Source organism: Dermacentor silvarum, chromosome 1 (genome assembly GCF_013339745.2).
Source record: "Dermacentor silvarum isolate Dsil-2018 chromosome 1, BIME_Dsil_1.4, whole genome shotgun sequence".
NCBI classification, from domain to species: domain Eukaryota; kingdom Metazoa; phylum Arthropoda; class Arachnida; order Ixodida; family Ixodidae; genus Dermacentor; species Dermacentor silvarum.
Window position 1 is genome coordinate 411,369,799 of NC_051154.1, and position 20,018 is coordinate 411,389,816.

A 20,018-nucleotide genomic window follows, 5' to 3' on the forward strand; every position below is an offset into this window, starting at 1 on the left:
CGAGTCATGAAAGTAGCGTAGCAGTGCTCCTCTCAACGCGCGCAGTATCACCACCTTAAACGCCTCACTTGTGTCGTTCTCGGTGGGAATATACCTCAGCAGGACGCCGTCGGAATTCAGCAAATAGGAATCCAGCGCGCTCACAGCATTACCAGCTGTTCCTGAGCGCTCCGCACCGACAGCAATACCAGCTGCCTCCATGTGCGCGGCGGCCGCGCCACCCGGCTCCCGGAGCCCGTCGAGCACTTTTCGACAAAACGGATCCTTCTGCTGAGCCTCGAACAGCTCCTTTCTGCTGAAGACAACTCCTGCGGAACCGACAACATCTACGTGGTTCACGCTCTCGCCCAGGATCGACGGTTGTTCCGCGTCCCTTACTCGGGCTACGGCCAGGGTTTCTCCCTCGCCTCGGACTGGCGCTCGCGAAAGCGCGTCCGCTGCGGCATTGCTTTTTCCTTTGCGGTAGCGCACGGTGAAGTCGTAACGCTGCAGCAGCAGTGCCCAACGCGCCAGGCGGCCACTCGGCTCACTCAAGCGCCTCAACCAAGTGAGAGCCATGTGGACCGTCTCAATCGTGAATGCCACTCCGTCGACATAATAGTCAAACTTTCGCAGAGCGAAAACTATTGCGAGACACTCCTTCTCTGTCACCAAGTAGTTCCTTTCCGCCGGCGTCAACGAACGGCTCGCGAACGCAACCGGTCGGAGAATGCCTCCGTGCTCCTGAAGCAAAATTGCACCTAGACCCAGGTCGCTTGCGTCTGTTTGAATCACAAACTCCCTGTTCAAGTCAGGCAGCTGCAACTCTGCTGTGTCAGCGAGCACCTTTGTGAGGCCGCGCAGTGCCGCCTCCTGCTCTTGACCCCAAGTCCAACGCTCGTCTTTCCTCAAGAGCTTCGTTAAATGCGCTTGCACTGCCGCGCAGTCTGGAATGAATTGGCGATAAAAGTTCACCAATCCCAGAAAGCGTCTCAGTTCGCCGATATCTTTCAGCGACGGGTAGCTCAGTATAGCCTCGAGCTTATCTTCACTCGGCAGAATGCGGCCATTGTCCAACGTGAATCCCAACAGCGTTATTCTGTTCGCAGCTATCTGAGCTTTACTTGGGTTCAACGTGATACCCGCGGACCTCAGCCTGTCTAGGACGTCTCTCAAGTGGCGCAAGTGCTCGTCGAATGTTTTCGAATAAACCACTATGTCGTCGAGATATGCGAGAGCATGTTGCCACTTCGCATCTCCTAGAACTCGGTCCATCAACCTCTGATAGGTAGCGGGAGCTCCGACTAAGCCAAAAGACATTCTTTTGAACTGAAAGAGCCCGCGGTGACAAGTGAAAGCCGTTTTCTCTTTGTCACGCTCGTCCATTTCGACCTGAAAATATCCACAACTAGCATCGAGCGTCGTAAAGTACTTCGCCCCGCCTAGGTTAGATACTAAAGAGGAAATGGAGGGTAGAGGGTACGCATCATTCTTCGTAACCTCATTCAGCCTGCGGTAGTCTACACAAAGGCGATAAGTATCGTCCTTCTTCGGGACTAGAACTACCGGGAAGCCCCATGGGCTGTTCGACCTTTCCACAACGCCTGTGTCGATGAGTTCGTCTAAGGCGCTGTCAAGTGCTTTCCGTTTAGTCAAGCTTATCGGCCGAGGATTACATTTCCACGGTGCAGCGTCACCCGTGTCTATCCTGTGCCTGACTAACGTAGTGAGGCCCGGCCGGTCCGTGAAAATCGCGTCCTATTCATACAACAGCGATGACAGTCGTGCCCTTTCTCTCTCTCCGGCAGGCTGTTGACCTCTGACAAAAGTGGGTGCGCTGCCCCTTGCAACGTTGCGGCACAATGTTGTGCCACCGTCTCTCCGTTGCTTTGATCGTCTTTACCGATTACGGTTTGCTCGCTCGGCTGTGGCTGGGTGTGGCCCGCTCGCGCCGCCCCCGGAGACTGGCGTGTCGCTGCAGGCACGGGCGCTTTTGCGAAACGCTTCAAAACACCCGTTCCGTTCTCTCGGTAACCTCCGCTGGCGATGTCTATCAAAATACCCGACTTGGCGAGAAAGTCTCGACCTAAAATAACAGGCACTGACAGACTGGGAAGATGTACGACGCGTTGTCGCCTGACGCGTCTCTCCCAACGAATAACTAGTCTAGCTGCACCGCTCGATTGTTCTGTGCCAGAAGCAAAGCGGAAAGTGATGTCACTATCTCTTAAGCGGATATTGTTCTCGCGGAGATGCTGCAACACCCCGTCACCAAATAAAGAAGCGCTTGCCCCAGTATCCAATAATGCGGCAAACTTCTTTCGGGCTATCGTTAGCTCGATGAACGGCGCCTGCGAGTCCGCGACATCTCCTACGTGACAAGCCAAAGGCGCAAGTAAATCGAAATCACCGGTTGTGTTCGAGATCGCCGCCCGGGACCCAAGGTGGATCACCGGCAGCCTCGCCCGTTTCCCGAACCACGTGCTCGACCTCGGCCCGGCGTACTTGTGCAGTCACGGGCGATGTGCCCCAGTCCACCGCACTGGTAGCAACGGCCACCGAAGCCTCGGTGGCGTGGGCGCCCGTCGCTCCAATCCGGCGGGCCGTAGCTTCCACGCTCAGCGGTCGGCATGTGCCGCTCCTCCGTTCTCGCAAGTTGCTGCCGCGGCGCGTTATGCTGTGCTGTTTTCAGCGCATATGCGTACGGGTCCAAGGCGCGGTCTGATAATTCCCAACCACGCTGGACCTGCTCGTTGGCAAACGATGCCGACGCGTCGACCCTAGGGGAATGCGAAGCGATCCCGCCGCCGTTCCACGAGCAGCGAGGCTCGAGTGACAGCGCGGCGGGTGGAGGCGGACGGTATGCTCGCGCCGCGAGGATGTCCCCTTGGATGCGCTTTGCTTCGGTGGCGAGCTCGTCTAATTCTCGGTACCTACGTCCCCTGAAGTAGGCCGCGAAAGTCGGGTGCGCTTGCCGTGTGACGCGCTCGACTTTATCGGCGTCGGTGGCGAGAGGGCTTGCGAGACGATAAAGTTCGTCCATCGCTCGAACATACTCCAGCAGGGACTCGTCCGGATGCTGGGTACGCAACTCCAACTCTCTCCTCAAACGCCACTCGTAGTTGGCCGGAAGAAATTCTTCGCGGAAGTTCGCGCGGAACTCTTCTACTGTGCGGGCTCTGTGTCCGGCCAGTCGGAACCAACGAGCCGCCTGTTCAGTCAGTGAAGCAGGGACCACGCGCGCGAGAAGTTCGGCGTCCGAGAGCCCTGTTGCTTGCTGATAATACTGCAGACGGTCGAGGTACTCATTTGCACTAGTGCGATCGTGGTACCCACTATAGGTAGGCATGTCTACCTTAATTCGTGGTCGCTCGCTCTGCGACGGGGCCCGCATTGTGTTCTGCAGGGCGCCGGCTAAGCTCTGCATGACTTGCAGCGCATTCTGCAGCATTATTTCGCTTGACGGAATGCTACCGCCCGAAGGTTCGGACGCATCCGCAGCTTGCGTCAAAATATTTAGAGGCATAGGTGGCTCTGAGTCCGCGAGACGAAGCGGCGAGGTGTTAGGCGTGTTAGGCCTACTTTCAGGCCTAAACCCTGTCAACGTGGCGTTTCCGCGATCCCGACTGTTCCGCGTGAAACACTCAAAATCAAGGCTACCGGTTTGTTCGGAAGCTGCCGCCGCGTTAGCACTAGACCTCTGATTATCTGCCGCGACATCCGACAACATGAACAAATCTGGAAAGTCAGACAAGCCCGTCGCCATTGTTTGCTGCAACTTCAGTAGTCCCAGCTCCAAAAAACAGAAAAAAACTCGCCGTGTTGCCGAATTCGAACCACGTTGGTAGCGCCAAATGTGGGGGTCCTCCCCAACCTGTAGCGCGTGTAATCGCAGCTACGCAGGGTTCGGGCGAATAATGCAACAAGCGAGTCAACTCAACGTTTATTGATGTGGGCAATAAAACACTCTTGCAGAGGGAAGTCCGCTCAGTAAAATAAGTAATAAAATAGGCTTGCCTCGTTGCGTGTGGTAGTCACGCAAACGAGGTCCCTCACGGCTTTCAGCAGGTAAAATCCGTCCGGGCAGTTAGGTCAAGCGAGGTCAGAGAGACCGGGGGTCTCTCGGTCGCGCTCTTTTATATCTTTTTACCTTTCCGCGAGGGGAGTGTCCTCCTCGCCCGCCGAATACTTTCCCTCTTCCCGCGCGGGCGCGCGCGTCGCGAGAGGCGAGCGAGAACCGGGAGAGGGCAAAGTGCATTTCTCCCGTGTCCGCCCGGCTCCCGCGGCGCGCGTTGTGCGCGCACGAGATGCCCGCCCGTGCGCTCCGTTCGCAAGCGACGGGCGAGCGCCGGCGGGAGAAGGTGGCAGCGTGTGCTCCCCACAGAGTAGAGTGTACTATACATCGCGATTCATAGATAACTAAGTTACTGATAGCTCCATTCTTGTTATGTAATGTGAGTAGCCTCTTGAGCATGTGGAGTCCTGTATTATTTGCACAAAATCTGTAGGCATCAACATTTGTGTGAAATTTCCTGATATTCGATATTTAGCTTTATTTTTCTTGATTCGATTTGAAATCTATTCACTATTTTTTATCAGCTATCAGCAATGTGTAAACGATGTGCCACTGAACCGTGATCTACCAATAACGGCGTAGTACAGTCACCAACAAATTTTTTGGACTCCAAAAATTCAGACTTGATGGATATTGTGGACTTCATAAATGCATTGTCAGGGTTCCCATAGAGCTCATGCAACCAATTTTTTAAATGGCTTTAGGCCCCAAAGTTTGACTTTCCAGAATAAATCACTTGTTCCGAGCCACACTACCCGATCTTGGGAAACAGCGATGTTGGATTTTCTGCTGGCTTGGCCAGGCTTGGCTTCCAGTGGACCGCTCTATAGCCTCCAAGAGTGCGAGGTGCATGCTATCAATAGAGAACGCACGATCCTCCTGTCTTGAAGGCTATGCCCGTTCTTCCTTGGCTGATGAAACACTCCAGGAGATGCCACTTTTTTTTTCAGTCAGCACTATCATCATAATTGCTTGATTATTATTATTATTATTATTATCATCAGGTTCTGGTCACCATTTTCCACGTGGTTGTTTTGGAGACGTGCGCATCTTTGTGTGTGTTTGCGCTTTGTGCGGCTTCACGTTTGTGTGCTTGGTGTCATGGCGCCACCTCCTGTGCCTTCATGAGCCAAATGCATGATCTGCAAAGTGTTCAGGTGGACGTTTCTGTCACAATGACATTTGAGGACTTTGCTAGTGTGGACGACGACGTTGTACTGTGAGCAGAGCACACGGATGATGAAAGTGTACACCAAGTTGTCCCGGACGCAGCCAGAAAGCTGCTGAAACAGCGATGACGACGTTGACAATGCGATGGTGATGCGCTTGTCAAGACGACGTCACTCTTGCGTAAATATAAGCAAATTTGATCCCCTCCAAGCAAAGCATGAGGCAAGGACTTTTTTTTTAGGAGATAACTTTTTTTTTAGGCTGCTCTAAGCTTAATAAATTTTATTTTCCTGGCTGGACAAATTTTTCAGGCTGTTGGATTTTTCAGAGTATTTTTTGGTCCCCACCAGGTCTGGAAAATCAGTTGGTGACTGTAATTGCGAATCCTTTATAACAGTGAAGCAGCGCGTGGTGACTCGGACCGCGTGAATATCGGCACGAACGGCAGGAACGCTTGAGCGGCCACTGTTCCCAAGGAAGGAAGGACATAAATGGTCGTTCCAAATCACTGAAATAATGCATGTGGTGCTGCATGGACGATTGCACACAAACAAGAGTGCCGCCGTCAGGGCATTCGGTATCGCACACACACAGGTGCATGTCCCATGCCATGCTGAACGCCTCCTACCTGGAGGTGCGCTTGAAAGCGAGCAACTTTCTTCGTGGCTTCAGAAATTCGTGCGCGGCGATCGTTTGCTCGCTCGCTCATCTCGAAGGCCGTATCATCGTCGCGGTTGGACTGGAGCTGGGCAAGTGCTTCCGTGCACCCAGTTTGTTCGCGCTTTCGAAGCATTCGTTAACAGTATGGCAATCTAAAAAAACATTCGTTATATCTGGAAGCAGTTTCAATAGGCAGACTCGAAAAAATGTAAATGCACTGAAAGTGGCCATTATAACCGATAGATGATTATAGGTGGGTTCGACTGTAGCGTGGTTTGATGATAAACATCAAGATGCTGTGGCGACGCACTGTGCACAAACCGGCGCAGCCTCCACCTCACCACTTTCTAGCCCGGCGTGACACGGCTGCATGCTGCACCACACCTCCGATAAGGGACAGTGCCACCGCAGCGTCACCGGAGGCTTACGCCACCGACGGTGGCTATAAAACCAAGCTGCCAAGCTCGAGAGGCCTTCCTTCCTTCGCTAACCGTTCGAGCGCAGCGTACCGCTCGCCCCACCGCTGCTACTATGGAAATAAACAGTCGTTATGTTTCATGTTGGGATGCGTCCTTCCATCGACACGGCATCCCAGCATCTGGTGACCCGGAAACCAAACAAACCGCACCGCCATGGCCAAACCAGAAGTCCTCACCGCTCTTCGCCAGCAACTGCAACAACTTCAACAGGAACTGCAGACCCAGCAACAGCAGCATTCTCGCAACGCCTCCACAAGCAAGGCTGCGCCTGCCAGCTCCGCTGAGGACGTTACTGCTCCTACAGAAGGGATGCACGCTGCCTCATACGACACCTGGCGTGTCGCCGTCAAGCTTCCGCCGTTTTGGGTGGACTCGCCCGAGGTCCGGTTCGCCCAGGTCGAGGCCCAGTTCTCCCTAGCGCGCATCACGCAAAACCGGACCAACCGGACCCGCTACGATTACGTCGTTGCCCACCTCGACGCACGTTATGCCAACGAGGTCCAGGATATCCTTGCCAACCCACCAACTGCCAACCTCTATGAACACCTGAAGACTGCACTTATCCGCTGCCTGTCGCTCTCGGAAGAACAGAAATACGACAACCTCAGTCCGCAGAGCTTGCTGAGCGCAAGCCTTCGCAGCTCCTGCGCCACATGCGTGCACTCGCGGGCAACATGCAAGTCCAGAATTCTTTCCTGCGAGCGCTTTGGCTCCAACGACTCGCGCTGCACGTCCAGGCAATTCTGCAGGCTCAGGTTAGGCTACCTCACGACGAACTTGCGGAGATTGCTGATCGCGTCATCGAGGCCTCCTTGCCGCAGTTGTTGCCCACCATCCAGGCTGTCGCCGCACCGCTGAACACCACAGAGCTTGCGCGCCGTATCGACATCGATCAACAGCTCACCTCCATTCAACAACACCTGGGTGAACGCCTTCCGATGCTACAGCTCCGCCACTTGCAAAGCCGCGACCTTAACACCACTTCGTCACGGCAACCTGATAACAACGGCCCGTGTTACTACCACCGACGCTTCGGGGACAGAGCCCGGCAATGTCGACCACCCTGTTCAGTGGGACATGCGGAAAACGCCAACGGCAGCTCGTAGAGACGGCCGCAAGCTGCCAACCCGGAGGCCGTCGCATCTTCGTCACCGACCAAATCATGAAGCAGCGGTTCCTTGTCGACCGCGGTTCCGACATTTGCTGCTATACGCGATCCCATCTTCAAGGTCCTTCGAGCTCAGTGCGGCAAACCGCTCCACAATCAAGACGTACAGCTCGCTCCGCCTGCACATCCAGCTCAGAAACTTAAGTCATGATCTTCACTGGAACTTCGTCATCGCCGACGTCGCCAAGCCAATCATCGGCTCAGACTTTCTGGCCCACTACAACCTCCTTCCGGACTGCCGCAACGACCTCCTCATCGACGCGACAACGGGACACTCCACACCAGGCCAGCCAACGACCGCCCAACAGCCAAGCATCAAGGTACTCTGTGTTGACAATCATTCGCCGTACCACGCCATCCTCGCCGAATTTCCCGGATTGACGCGCCCCAGCGGACTGCCACGCAAAGTGCAGCACACCACCGTGCACTACATCCGGACCCCTTCAGGCCCCCCGGTTTACTGCCGCGCCCGTCGCATTGCCCCGGGCCGCATGCACATAGCCAAAGCAGAGTTCGAGGCCATGCTCCGCAAAGGAATCGCCCGCCACTCTGACCGTCCATGGGCCTCGCCACTCCACCTTGTGCCGAAGAAGACCGAAGGCTGGCGGCCCTGTGGGGACTACCGTGCCCTCAACGCGCGCACCATCCCGGACAGGTACCCCGTCCACCACATACAGGACTTCACCCATCGCATTCATGGCTGCCACATGTTCTCCGTGCTAGACTTGGTGAAGGCCTACACACAGATACCCATCAATCCGGATGACGTCCCGAAAACGGCAATCATCACTCCCTTTGGCTTGTTCAAATTTCCCTTCATGAGCTTTGGCCTGAGGAACGCCAGGCAAACCTTTCAGCGCTTCATCGACGAAGTCGTCCGCGGCCTCAACTTCTGCTTCATTTACCTGGACGACATACTGGTATTTTCCCGCGATGCCGAAGAGCACCACAGGCACCTTCGTCTGCTGTTCCAACATCTCGATGACCACGGTCTACACGTCAATATCCAAAAAAGCACGATAGGAGCTTCCGTCGTCTGCTTCCTCGGCCACGAGGTTTCATCTGAGGGAACTCAGCCCTTGCCCCAACGTATCTCGGACCTGCAAAATTACCCTCAACCCACCACCGCTAAAGACCTTCGCCGCTTCCTTGGCATGCTGAACTTTTAGAGGCGTTTCTTGCCACACGCAGCCGACTACCAGGCTCCCCTCCACGATGCTTTGGCTGGCCTACGAGGAAACCAACCCGTCACGTGGACACCGACGTTAGCGAGAACTTTCGAAGAATGCAAAGCCGCCCTCTGCACCGCCATGCTTCTCACCCATCCCGTGCCAGAGGCTCCCTTGGTACTCTTCACGGACACATCTAGCTTCGCCATCGGCGCCACCCTCATGCAACGCGTGGACAACACCTGGCATCCCTTGGCGTTCCCTTCTCCAAGAAACTCGCAGCTCGTAAAATGACCCCTTCAACCGCCAGTTCCACTGACGAACTCACGACCACCGCCCTGACAAGTTTCCCAGCCTACTACAGAGAACTTCTGGCAATATACGAAGCAGTGCAACACTTTTGCCATATTCTTGAAGCACAGAACTGCACCATCTATACCGACCACAAGCCAAACTCCCACCTGTACAGCAGAACTAACTCTCGTTCATTGCACAGTTCACCTACATTCAACACGTCAGCGGAAAAGACAATATGGTCGCCGACGCGCTTTCACGTGTAGCAGCCATCAACTCTGTGCAGATAACAGCGGACGTCCTCGCCGAGGCTCAGACTACGGACGCCGAACTGCAGCAACTTCTCAAGGGCAGGTCCTCCCTACAGCTGCAACAAGTTCCCATTCCAGGGTCGACAACCACAATCTGTTGCGACATGTCGACAGGACGAAGCAGGCCCTATGTGCCCTTGTCCCATCGCCATGCTCTTTTCAACCAGCTCCACAACCTCAGCCATCCCGGCATACGCGCCTCTACACGCCTCGTGGCTGACCGCTATGTCTGGCCCTCAATGCAGCGGGATTGTCGCACCTGGGCGCGCTCCTGCATTCAATGCCAACACGCTAAAGTCACCAGACACGTCACGTCACCACTCGGAACATTCCCTCAGCCCTCTGGTCGGTTTGAGCACATCCACCTCGACATCATAGGACCCTTTACCCCGGCTGGACCCTATCGCTACTGCCTCACCGCCATCGATCGGTACACTCGATGGCCCGAGGCACGGCCCCTCGAGGGAATCACCGCGGAAGACGTCACCTCGGCCTTCTTCACCGACTGGATTGCTCGTTTCGGCGCCCCCCGCCGCGTAACCACCGACCAAGGACGAGAGTTCGAGACGCACCTTTTCAGGCTCCTCGGGCTGACCATCGGTTTTGAACGCTTGAGGACCACCAGTTACCACCCCTGCGCTAACGGAATGATCGAGTGTTTCCACCGACAGTTCAAAGCAGCCATTATGTGCCACCTGGACTCAACCTGGCTCGAGGCCATCCCAGCCGTCATCCTCGGTCTTCGCGCCACCTTCAAGCCGGACATTCACGCTACACCAGCAGAGCTCGTCTACGGGGAATCACTCCGTTTCCCAGGTGAATTTCTCGCTGCACTGCCTTCCAGCACTACAACGTCAGATCCCACCGACTTCGTCGCCCAGCTCCGACGCACCATTGCCGCCTTACGCCCGTCACCTGCAGCCCACCACTGCAAGCCTACACCTTTCGTGTTCAAGGAGCTATAATCGTGCACGCACGCTTTCCTCCGTGACGACACCATCCGCAGGCCTTTCCAGCCACCCTAAAGCGGACCCTACCTGGTCGTCCATCGCGACGACAAAAACTTCACTCTGCGCCTGAACGGGAACGACGTCCACGTCTCGAGTGAACGGCTCCAGCCCACATACATCGCTGCGAACGAGCCGGGCAGCACCACTCCATCCACAGGCATCTATCCGCAGCCACCGACGTCGCAGCCCGCTCCGGTCACGACACGCTCTGGACGTCTGGTACGCCCCCCAGATTTCTACAGACCCCTCAGGGTCTGTAGAAATCACTTCGCGGGGGGGGGGGTGATGTGACGACGCACTGCGCACAAACCGGCGCAGCCTCCGCCTCGCCACTTGCTAGCCCGGCGTGACACGGCTGCATGCTGCACCACACCTCCGATAAGGGACAGCGCCACCGCAGCGTCACCGGAGGCTTACGTCACCGACGGTGGCTATAAAACCAAGCTGCCAAGCTCGAGAGGCCTTCCTTCCTTCGCTAACTGTTCGAGCGCAGCGGGGGTATGCTCGTCCTGCCGCTGCTACTACGCTAATAAACAGTCATTATGTTTCATGTTGGGATGCGTCCTTCCATCAACACGGCATCCCACAATGCCAGAATCTGTGTTACTTGCTTTGTATTATTCATTATGCTTGTATATAGGGTCTGCAATAAATGTCTCAGTAGCGGGCATGCATAGCTTTTGCTCAAGTTTCACAGCAAGATAGCATTTCATGGTTCGCATTGTTCAATACATAAAATTTGGCCATGCTGCAAAGTTGTGCTTGTTACCCACAGAGGCACTCTCACCGCGCAACACTTGGCCACCACACTCACCATGCCCTTCAGGGTCTCGGGGGCACCCTTAACGGCCGCAATGTAGGTGGTCTCCATTGCCCCAGGGGCCGCAAAGCCTGCCACCACCGACATGCGCTTGAGGGCACTGCTGAAGTGGAAGCGGCTGAAGATTTTCAGGCCGGGGGCACGACCCCGCCTGGGAACCACACAGTCTCCTGCAAGTAGAGGACCACAATCTGTTGGCTGGTGCACACCAGACTTGTAGAAAGGCTTCGGTTAACACCTAGATACACCAATGCTTTGCTGGACAGTGCCAGCCCAAGCAACTGATTTCACGGGCCCTTCCACAAATTACCTAGTTATCATGTTTGTGAATAACATTTTTGCAATAAAATTAGACAAGCACCACACTGGCAAAAGTGAGAAAGCACCTTCTGGGGTTACCATCATGCTGGCTAGGCCTATCATGGCACCCTAGCCATTTCAAGGACATTTTTGCAGATGAGGAGCTTCCGCACAGAAAAAACGAATAAAGGTAATGAGGCACAATGTAAAATAACATACGGACGAAAAAGGAGATGAGCGCTCTTTCTATCGTCTCCTTCTTCTTCTTTCTGGGGTTTTACGTGCCGAAACCAGTTCTGATTATGAGGCACTGCCGTAGTGGAGGGCTCCGGATTAATTTTGACCGCCTGGAGTTCTTTAACGTGCACTACAACGCAAGCACACGGGCGTTTTTGCATTTCGCCTCCATCGTCTGTCGTCTCCTTTTTCTTCCATGTTATTTTACATTACACCACTTTACCTTTATTAGCTATGCACCAACTCACCCAACTTATTGCTAAAGGAAAAAAAGAAAATGTGGGAAAAGTTGAAATAAAGAATGTCCTAATCATGGGGAAGAAAGTACAGTCCAAATTTCAGTAAATCAACACGGATATAACAAAGTAAATGTATGTCGCTAATATCATCATCATCATCAGCCTTATTTTATGTCCCCTGCAGGGCGAAGGCTTCTCCCTGCGATCTCCAATTACCTCTGTCTTGCGCTAGCCGATTCCAACTTGCGCCTGAAAATTTTCTAACTTCATCACCCCACCTAGTTTTCTGCCATCCTCGACCGCGCTTCCATTCTCTTGTCACCCAATCTGTAACTCTAATAGTCCACCGGTTGTCCATCCTACACATTACATGGCCTGCCCAGCTCCACTTTTTCCTCTTATTGTCAACTAGAATGTCGGCTATTCCCGTTTGCTCTCTGATCCATGCCGCTCTCTTCCCGTCTCTTAACGTTAGGCCTAAGATTTTTCATTCCATCGCTCTTTGCGCAGTCCTTAACTTGTTCTTGAGTCTCTGCCCCATATGTTAACATCGGTAGAGTGCAATGATTGTGCACTTCTCTTTTCAACGAAAGTGGTCAGCTCCCATTAATGATTTGGCCATGCCTGCCGTATGCACTCCAGCCCAATTTTATTCCTCTATAAATTTCTTGCTCATGATCAGGGTCCCCTGTGAGTAATTGACCTAGATAAACGTGCTCCTTTACAGACTCTAGAGGCTGACTGGCGATCCTGAATTCTTGTTCTCTTGCCAGGCTATTGAACATTACCTTTGTCTTGTGCATATTAATCTTCAACACCAATTTCTCCATTGAGGTCCTCAATCATTTGTGGTAGTTCATCCCCATTGTTGCTGAATAGGATACACGCCAATATCAGCATGTAACAAATACAGATGAGTGCCTCAAGAATGAACACCTCTATAATGAAGTGACCTGTATAACGAAGAAATAGTTATGTCCCGGTTCTATTGTGAGCTGTGTGGTGCACTAACTTTACACCGAAGTGACCTGCAAAACAAATGATTTCGGGGGCCCCATGCACTTCGTTATAAAGGCGTTCATCTGTACATGCTGTAGGATTACTGTAAATCTTCGTGCATGGTGTTGGTAAATCACTCAAAGGCAGGTTTCACGACATCACAGCAAGTGGAGAGAGACCAACCGAGCACCGAGGCAAACGGCCAGGTGGTTCTTGCTGCATATATGTGCTCCCTCTGAGGGGAAAAAAAATTAAATTATGGTGTTTTACGAGCCAAAACCACGATCTGATTTGTGGGGATTGAGGGAGGCGCCAGCGCCATTGCGCAAGCTTCACCTGTTCTGCCGTCCTTAGCCTTTATTCTCCGCACGCGGCGGTTGGCGGTGAGGGTGCAGCGGTGAGGGTGCAGCGCTGACATCACGGCGGCCACGTTTCCGGCTGCTAGCGGCAGAGCGTGGCTCGCTTCTCCGGGGACCAGCGCACGGTACGTAAATGCTTTCCTCTCGTCCGCCGGCACCTTTGTGACTAGGACTGGGGCTTGCGCACGGTGCCTTTGCCCGTGCAGGGAGCGCATACTTTGTGCTGATCCTTCTCCCGACGCTAAGCCGACGAGCTGTGCCATAGTGCTCACATGAGGTTGTACCACGCCGAGCCGCACTTGCCGAAAGCCTAAGCCGAAGGATATTGCCCGTGCTCTCGCGAGTTGACCCATTGGTTATCGCCAGAGCAAGTAGCATAGCCGCCGGGACTTTACCTAGCGGCGTGTCCCTGCTTGAGCCTGTGCTCTCGCCGCGACGTGCTATAGGCGCCTGTTGTATTTTCGCCCTGGTGTGAGACCCCTTTGGCTCCCCGCCGCGCGGGCGTTTGTGCAGTGCTGGTGCCGACGGACTCAATAAACGGTTTCCATCAACTCAGGGCTTTACTGTGTTTTTGTGTGCGTCGCTCGGTAGCCCCTTGCGGCCTCTGAGCTCGCGCGCAAGCGGTGCTGGAGGCGACGGCTGACGCGGCCCTGTGGCTCGCTAAGCTCAAACCCGCGGTGGTTGGTCTCCTGTGAGACACCAAGAACCCACAGATTATAAGGCACGCCGTAGTGGGGGACTCTGGAAATTTGGACCACCTAGGGTTCTTTAACATGCACCTATATCTAAGTACTATAAAATTCCGAGCAAGCGCCCCCCCTCGAGCAAGTCGAAATTACCGGCAAAGTTAGGGGGGCACTATCCCGGAACAGCACCAAAATTCAAGATGGCAACGACAAAATGTTCCCACGAAAAAAAAAAAGAAGCGCAGTGGGCATGGCATTAAAATTTTATTGAACATGAACTTTATTAAGCCAAAGATTTGTTAGCGGTGTTTATCACTCTCAAAACCACCGAAAGAACTACAGAAAGAGCGCATCGACGCTGCACCAACGTGTCGCCGCGACCGGCGACACGAGCATTGGTTATGCAGCTTCTATTCCAGGCAAAATTATGTCCACTTGAGTAAGGCGACGCGTAACGTTCACTTTATTAAAAACCATGTCCATGGTGAAACGTTTAGCGCTAATGAGAATGCTGATACAAGTCAAGCTCAGCTGCAGTGCATGGCTACCGACGGCGGACAGCGAACCGCGGCTCGGCCATGCTCGCATCACAGCTGGTGGCGCCGCAAATATCAGCATGTTTTCTTCATCGTGTGAAATTATTGCGAGATGAGGGCAAAACAGCAACGACGGCAACAAAACATTGCTGCTTGGGAGCATTGGCGGTTCGTTCTGAAGCGCAGTCTTCTAGAGATTCGAAGTGAACTGGAAAAGGCCTAGCAACAATATCGGTGGCGAGTGATTAGCAGCGGTGAAGCTGCCGGCGACGCCAGAGCATAGCCGCGACCACTCCTCTGTCGCTGAGTGGTCACGTCGCTGTGCCGCAGGGAACTCCTCTGAGTCATGCAAAAGGCAGATCTCGCCGTCAGCCGGCGGTCCGTGAACTACAGACCGCCAGCCGCAGTTCGCCCCGATGCACACGTGTGCCCACTGGGGCGCCCGGGTAGAACCATGATACGATGAAATGGCTCATTGGGGCCCCCCGATACGCACCGGTGCGATTTGCCAAATTTGCCATTATTTTCGTGGACTGGATGTGGCAGGCCAGTGTTGGTCCGGAGCAGGAGGGGAGGGGGGCACTTTTCCGAAACAGCGCGGAAATTTGAAATAGCAGTGAAGTTAGGGGGGGGCTCTTGCACGGGTGGGGGCGCTTGCTCGTAATTTTACGTTACACGGGTGTTTTTGCATTTCGCCCTCTTCGAAATGCAGTCGCCGTGGCCGGGATTCGATTTGGCGAAGTTGTGCTTAGCAGCCCAACACCATAGTCAGTAAGTAACCATGGCGGGTCCCTCCGAGGGAAGTGAAGCATCTAAGAGACTGAATGCATTGTGGGGTCTCACATGTGCTCTTGGGACAAAGGAACGACAACACAGTAGTGCAGACAATCAAAAGGGCATTTATTGCACCTTTCATACACTAATACACGCTAGCCGAATTACTACCAATAGAACATTCACATGGGCGCGCGACAAATCAAGGAACTGCATTAAAACGGATAGACATATGCGCTAGTCCTTGTGTACTTCTTCATTGTGGTTTCGTGTTGTGTGCGCAAAAGTTTCATTATGAAATCAAGGAAGTCAGACTCACCGCGACCGGATAGCGAGCGCATATGTTCGCCCCATGCTATGACACCATCGCCTAGCCGTTCACGTGTACGGTCACGCGAACGGTGGCGCGTTCGAACGATCCGTGTTCGTCTATACCGGTGCCTCGCTCCGAGCCACGCGAGACGTCTCGCGAAGCGTGGATCGGCGCATGCGCGGGACGTCCGCGTCGCTCACCAATCCCAACCCAAAGAGAGAGCGCCTTCCACCTTTTTCTCCCAAGTCACCCCGCCGTTCGGTGGCGTTAGGATCGCGACACTCGCGCCATCTCTCGCAACGCGCCGCAACCACTATGACCGCCTCGGCCCCCAGCCGCGCTGTGGGAATGCGCGAGAGTGGCGCATCCCCACAGCATTTAGTGGGTAATGCACTACAATTAAACCTGCTTATAAAGAACCTCCATATAACGAATTAATGGATACAACAAAGTTTTTCTATTCCCCGCCATTACTCCATAGACGCACATGTATTTGAGACCTCTACGTAACGAAGTGGCAGCGGGAGACACCCTTGAAATAACAAATTTCCCCCGTCGACAACCTAGAGATTTCGCCCCAAATTTTGTCATTTTTGTGCGAGCAGCCACCGGAAGCACCTTCTCCACCGCGACAATCATTCGTTATACGGGTCACTTCGGCGTAAATAAAGGTGGCGCATTGCACAGCTCACAAAAGAACCAGGACATAATTATACCTTTCTTGTCATTTCGTTGTAGAGGCACTGGACTGTACAATGCTGCTCTTTAATGCACGGAGCACACTCTGCATTCGCTACCCAACCTTGGTCAGTGACGGTTTGGACCTAATAAATGTGGTGCACTGAACATCTGTGAGAAATTGCAAGGGTAGCACACAAGTCAGCTCAGTTGCCAACGCACGCAAATGTTCCCAAGGCCAGAGTGTTGGGGACACTCATAGCTGGTCATTCTGAGATACCCTGTATCCTTGTCACCCCTCAACTGCCACGAACCAATCGGACTCCTCAACAGCATGGGGAGGTCAGGGAGTTGAGCTAGTAGACCCACAACACAGACTGTACATGGGCGCAAGCAGAGTGTGTTCTGCTTATCCTGGCTTGCATTGCCAAAAGCTCACGGTACAGTCCACCTTTTGAACAGTGTGTTTACTACACACACTAATCAGGAGGAAATCCCGAATTAAATCAATCATCATGATAACTGAGGAGTGCTGCCTTCTGCTGCATCTCAAATAACTATGTGCGAGGCGTTAAAGGGCTCCTCACCAGGCCATATAGCAAATTTTGGTTATGCAGTCGAACCTACTTATAACGATCTCAGATATAACGATCTATCGGTTATAACGACCCCATTTCAGCGTATTTACGATATTGATGATGATGATGTGTAGCGTTTTATGGCGCAAGGGCCAGTTATGGCCAAAGAGCGCCATGCCAGTGTTTGTGAGTCTGCAGTGGAGCGATGAATTCTGAGAAGTAGATGAGGCGAGGCTGCAAGAAGGCCTAAAAATAATCGCTGTAAAGTGCGTAAGATATTCATGTACTAAAATCATGGCAATGACTAATGAGGTGTACTATGAACTGAAGAATGCATTGAGAAAGAATGACACGATATTTAAAATATTTAAGATGCAGTAATTGGCAAGAAGCACTACTGCCTAAACAGAGCCCTTGAACCACAAGGACCTGGAGGCATGTGCTATAAAAAACTGCTATCACAGCGGCATCCTCTGGAGGGAGGATGCACTACACTAGTTGGGCTAATAACATGCAGGACCACATCGTTCAAAAAATTGACGACTGCTTTGGCATTAAAAAGCGGTTCTTCAACAAAAAACATAACGGGGTGAAGCGGGACATGATATCGGTGCACTTGTGGAAAATATTTCTTTCTTTCTGTTTCAGCTTCCCGGCACTCCACGAGGGCATGGAGGACGGTCAGCCTCTCACCACATCTAGCACAGGTTGGTGGTTCATCACCAGTAAGCAAAACATTGTGGGTGCCATATGTATGTCCTATTCTGAGACGACAGAATAGGACATCAGTTATCGTGTTTTCGTTACGGGAGGCCAGAAACCTAACTGTGGTTTAATGAAGTGAAGCTTATTGTTTTTTTCAGCGTCCCACAAGCGTTGCCAGTGGCTTTGCAGTTTATTTCGCAGGAAAGGCTTCAAATCGGTTGCAGGAAAAGCAGTTGTAGGGTTAATAGCCTGAGATGTAACAGATGTGGCCATTTGATCTGCTCGAACATTACCCTCAATGTCTCTATAACCCGGCACCCAGCATATAATTACATGCCGGTTTGATATATACGCTCTGCATAGGATGGAATAGAGCTCAGTTAGTACAGGATTTTTGTGTTTGCAGAGTGACATCAGGGCTTTCACGACGCTTAGGGAGTCTGTAAATATAATTGCTTTTTGAAGTTTTGATTTCCTTATATGATTCACGGCCGACAATAGTGCATGGGCCTCAGCCGTAAAGATACTCGTTTCCGGGTGCAGTACACCGGATTCCGAGAAGGATGAGCCGACGGCTGCATACGACACGCCGGCATGTGACCTAGAAGCGTCTGTGTAAAACTCAGTGCATGAGTACTTTGGTTTGAAGGTCTAGGAAATGCATTTTAATGTGTGCCTCTGGTGCGTTTTTTGTGACCTCTACAAACGATGTATCGCAATCTATGAGTTGCCACTGCCACGGTGGTAACAGTTTTGCTGGAGCCATAAGACAATGTTCAAGAACTGGAACACCCATTTCCTCACTGAGGTTCCTCACGTGCAAAGAGAAGGGCTTTCTCGCTGCCGGTCGATTATGGAAGAGTGTGGCAGCAGTCACGTCATTTATAGTTGAATAAGAAGGATGTTCAATGTTCGCGTGTATGCTCAGAAAATATGTTAAACTGCTATATGAATGCTGGAGATGGAGTGGCCACTGATTCGACTCTACATAGAGGCTCTGGATCGGACTTGTTCGGAAAGCACCGGTCGCGAGGCAGATACCCAGATGGTGAACGGGGTCTAGTATTTTTAATGCACTTGGCATTGCGGAATTATAAACTATAGCTCCGGAATCGAGGTGTGAGCGGACAAGACTTTTATACAGGTTAAGCAGACACTTTCGATCACTACCCCAAGTCGTACGCGACAGAAGCTTTAAAACGTTTTGTTTTTTTCAGGCATTTTGCCCTCAGATACTTAATATGAGGAATAAATGTAAGCTTGGAATCTAAAATAATGCCTAGAAACTTATGCTCGCTGCTCACAGAGAGCGCATCTCCTTTGATTTGTACACTGGGGACAGGGCCTCTCTTGTTAGTAAAGAGTACGCAAGTGCTCTTCTGGGCGTTTACTTTAAAACTGTTCTCATCTGCCCATTTGGACAATCTGTTTATTCCCAGCTGCACTTGTCGTTCGCAGATGGCAATGTTGCATGACTTGAAGGCTATCAGCACATCGTCGACATAAATAGAATAAAACACAGTGTGTGGGATGACTGTGTGCAGGGAACTCAATTTTACAATAAATAGTGTGCAACTAAGCACGCCCCCTTGTGGTAGACCGGTCTCTTAGGTGAATGACTTAGAAAAAGCGTTACCCACTCTTACCCGGAATGTGCAATTAGATAGGTAACTTTCGATTGTGTTTAGCATGTTGCCACGGACACCCATCGCCGAAAGATCTCGGAGAATTCCGTATTGCCATGTGGTATCGTAAGCATTTTCTAGGTCCCGAAATACTGAGAGACAGAACTGTTTATGTATAAAAGCATCTCTAATATAAGATTCAATGCGAACAAGGTGGTCTGTTGTGGACATGCCTTCCCTGAAACCACATTGGAAGGGGTCTAGTAATTTGTTATTTTCAAGGAAATAGATTAAGCGCCTGTTGACCATTTTTTCAGACAGTTTGCACAGACAGCTTGTTAGCGCTATTGGCCTGTAGCTGCTGGCTAGGGACGGGTCTTTGCCTTGTTTAAGCACGGGGATGACTATAGCCTCCTTCCACGAGGACGGGATATATCCATCCGCCCACATGGCATTGAAAAGAGACAGGAATGTTTTTAGCGCTTCAGAATGCAGGTGCTTAATCATTTCATACATGACACAATCGCCGCCTGGTGCCGTGTTGTTGCAGCAGTTAAGAGAAGCTTTAAGTTCAACTAGGCTGAATTGGCAGTTGTAATCTTCATTTCGTGAACATTTTCGATCAAGGAGCTTTCGCTCTGCGTGTTCCCTGAACCTGAGAAATGTTTGTGTGTAATGGGACGCACTGGATACATGTTCAAAGTGTTCGCCCAGACAATCTGCCTGGTGTTGCAGGCTCTTACCTTGGGTACTGACTAAGGGTAATGGGTGTACCTCCCGGCCTTTTAATTTATTAACTCGATTCCACACTTTTGTCTCATCCGTGTAAGAATTTATACCGGAGATGTACTTCT

General features: G+C 52.3%; 1 protein-coding gene across 1 annotated transcript in view; it reads right to left on the reverse strand.

The window, feature by feature from the left end:
• Positions 1-20,018, reverse strand: part of LOC119447187 (endoplasmic reticulum transmembrane helix translocase) — a 265,907-nt gene that overhangs the window by 145,984 nt on the left and 99,905 nt on the right. Inside the window, exon 11 of the mRNA XM_049663732.1 lies at positions 11,130-11,305. Within this exon, the coding sequence (XP_049519689.1) occupies positions 11,130-11,305 (176 nt within the window). The remainder of the gene's footprint in view (positions 1-11,129; positions 11,306-20,018) is intronic.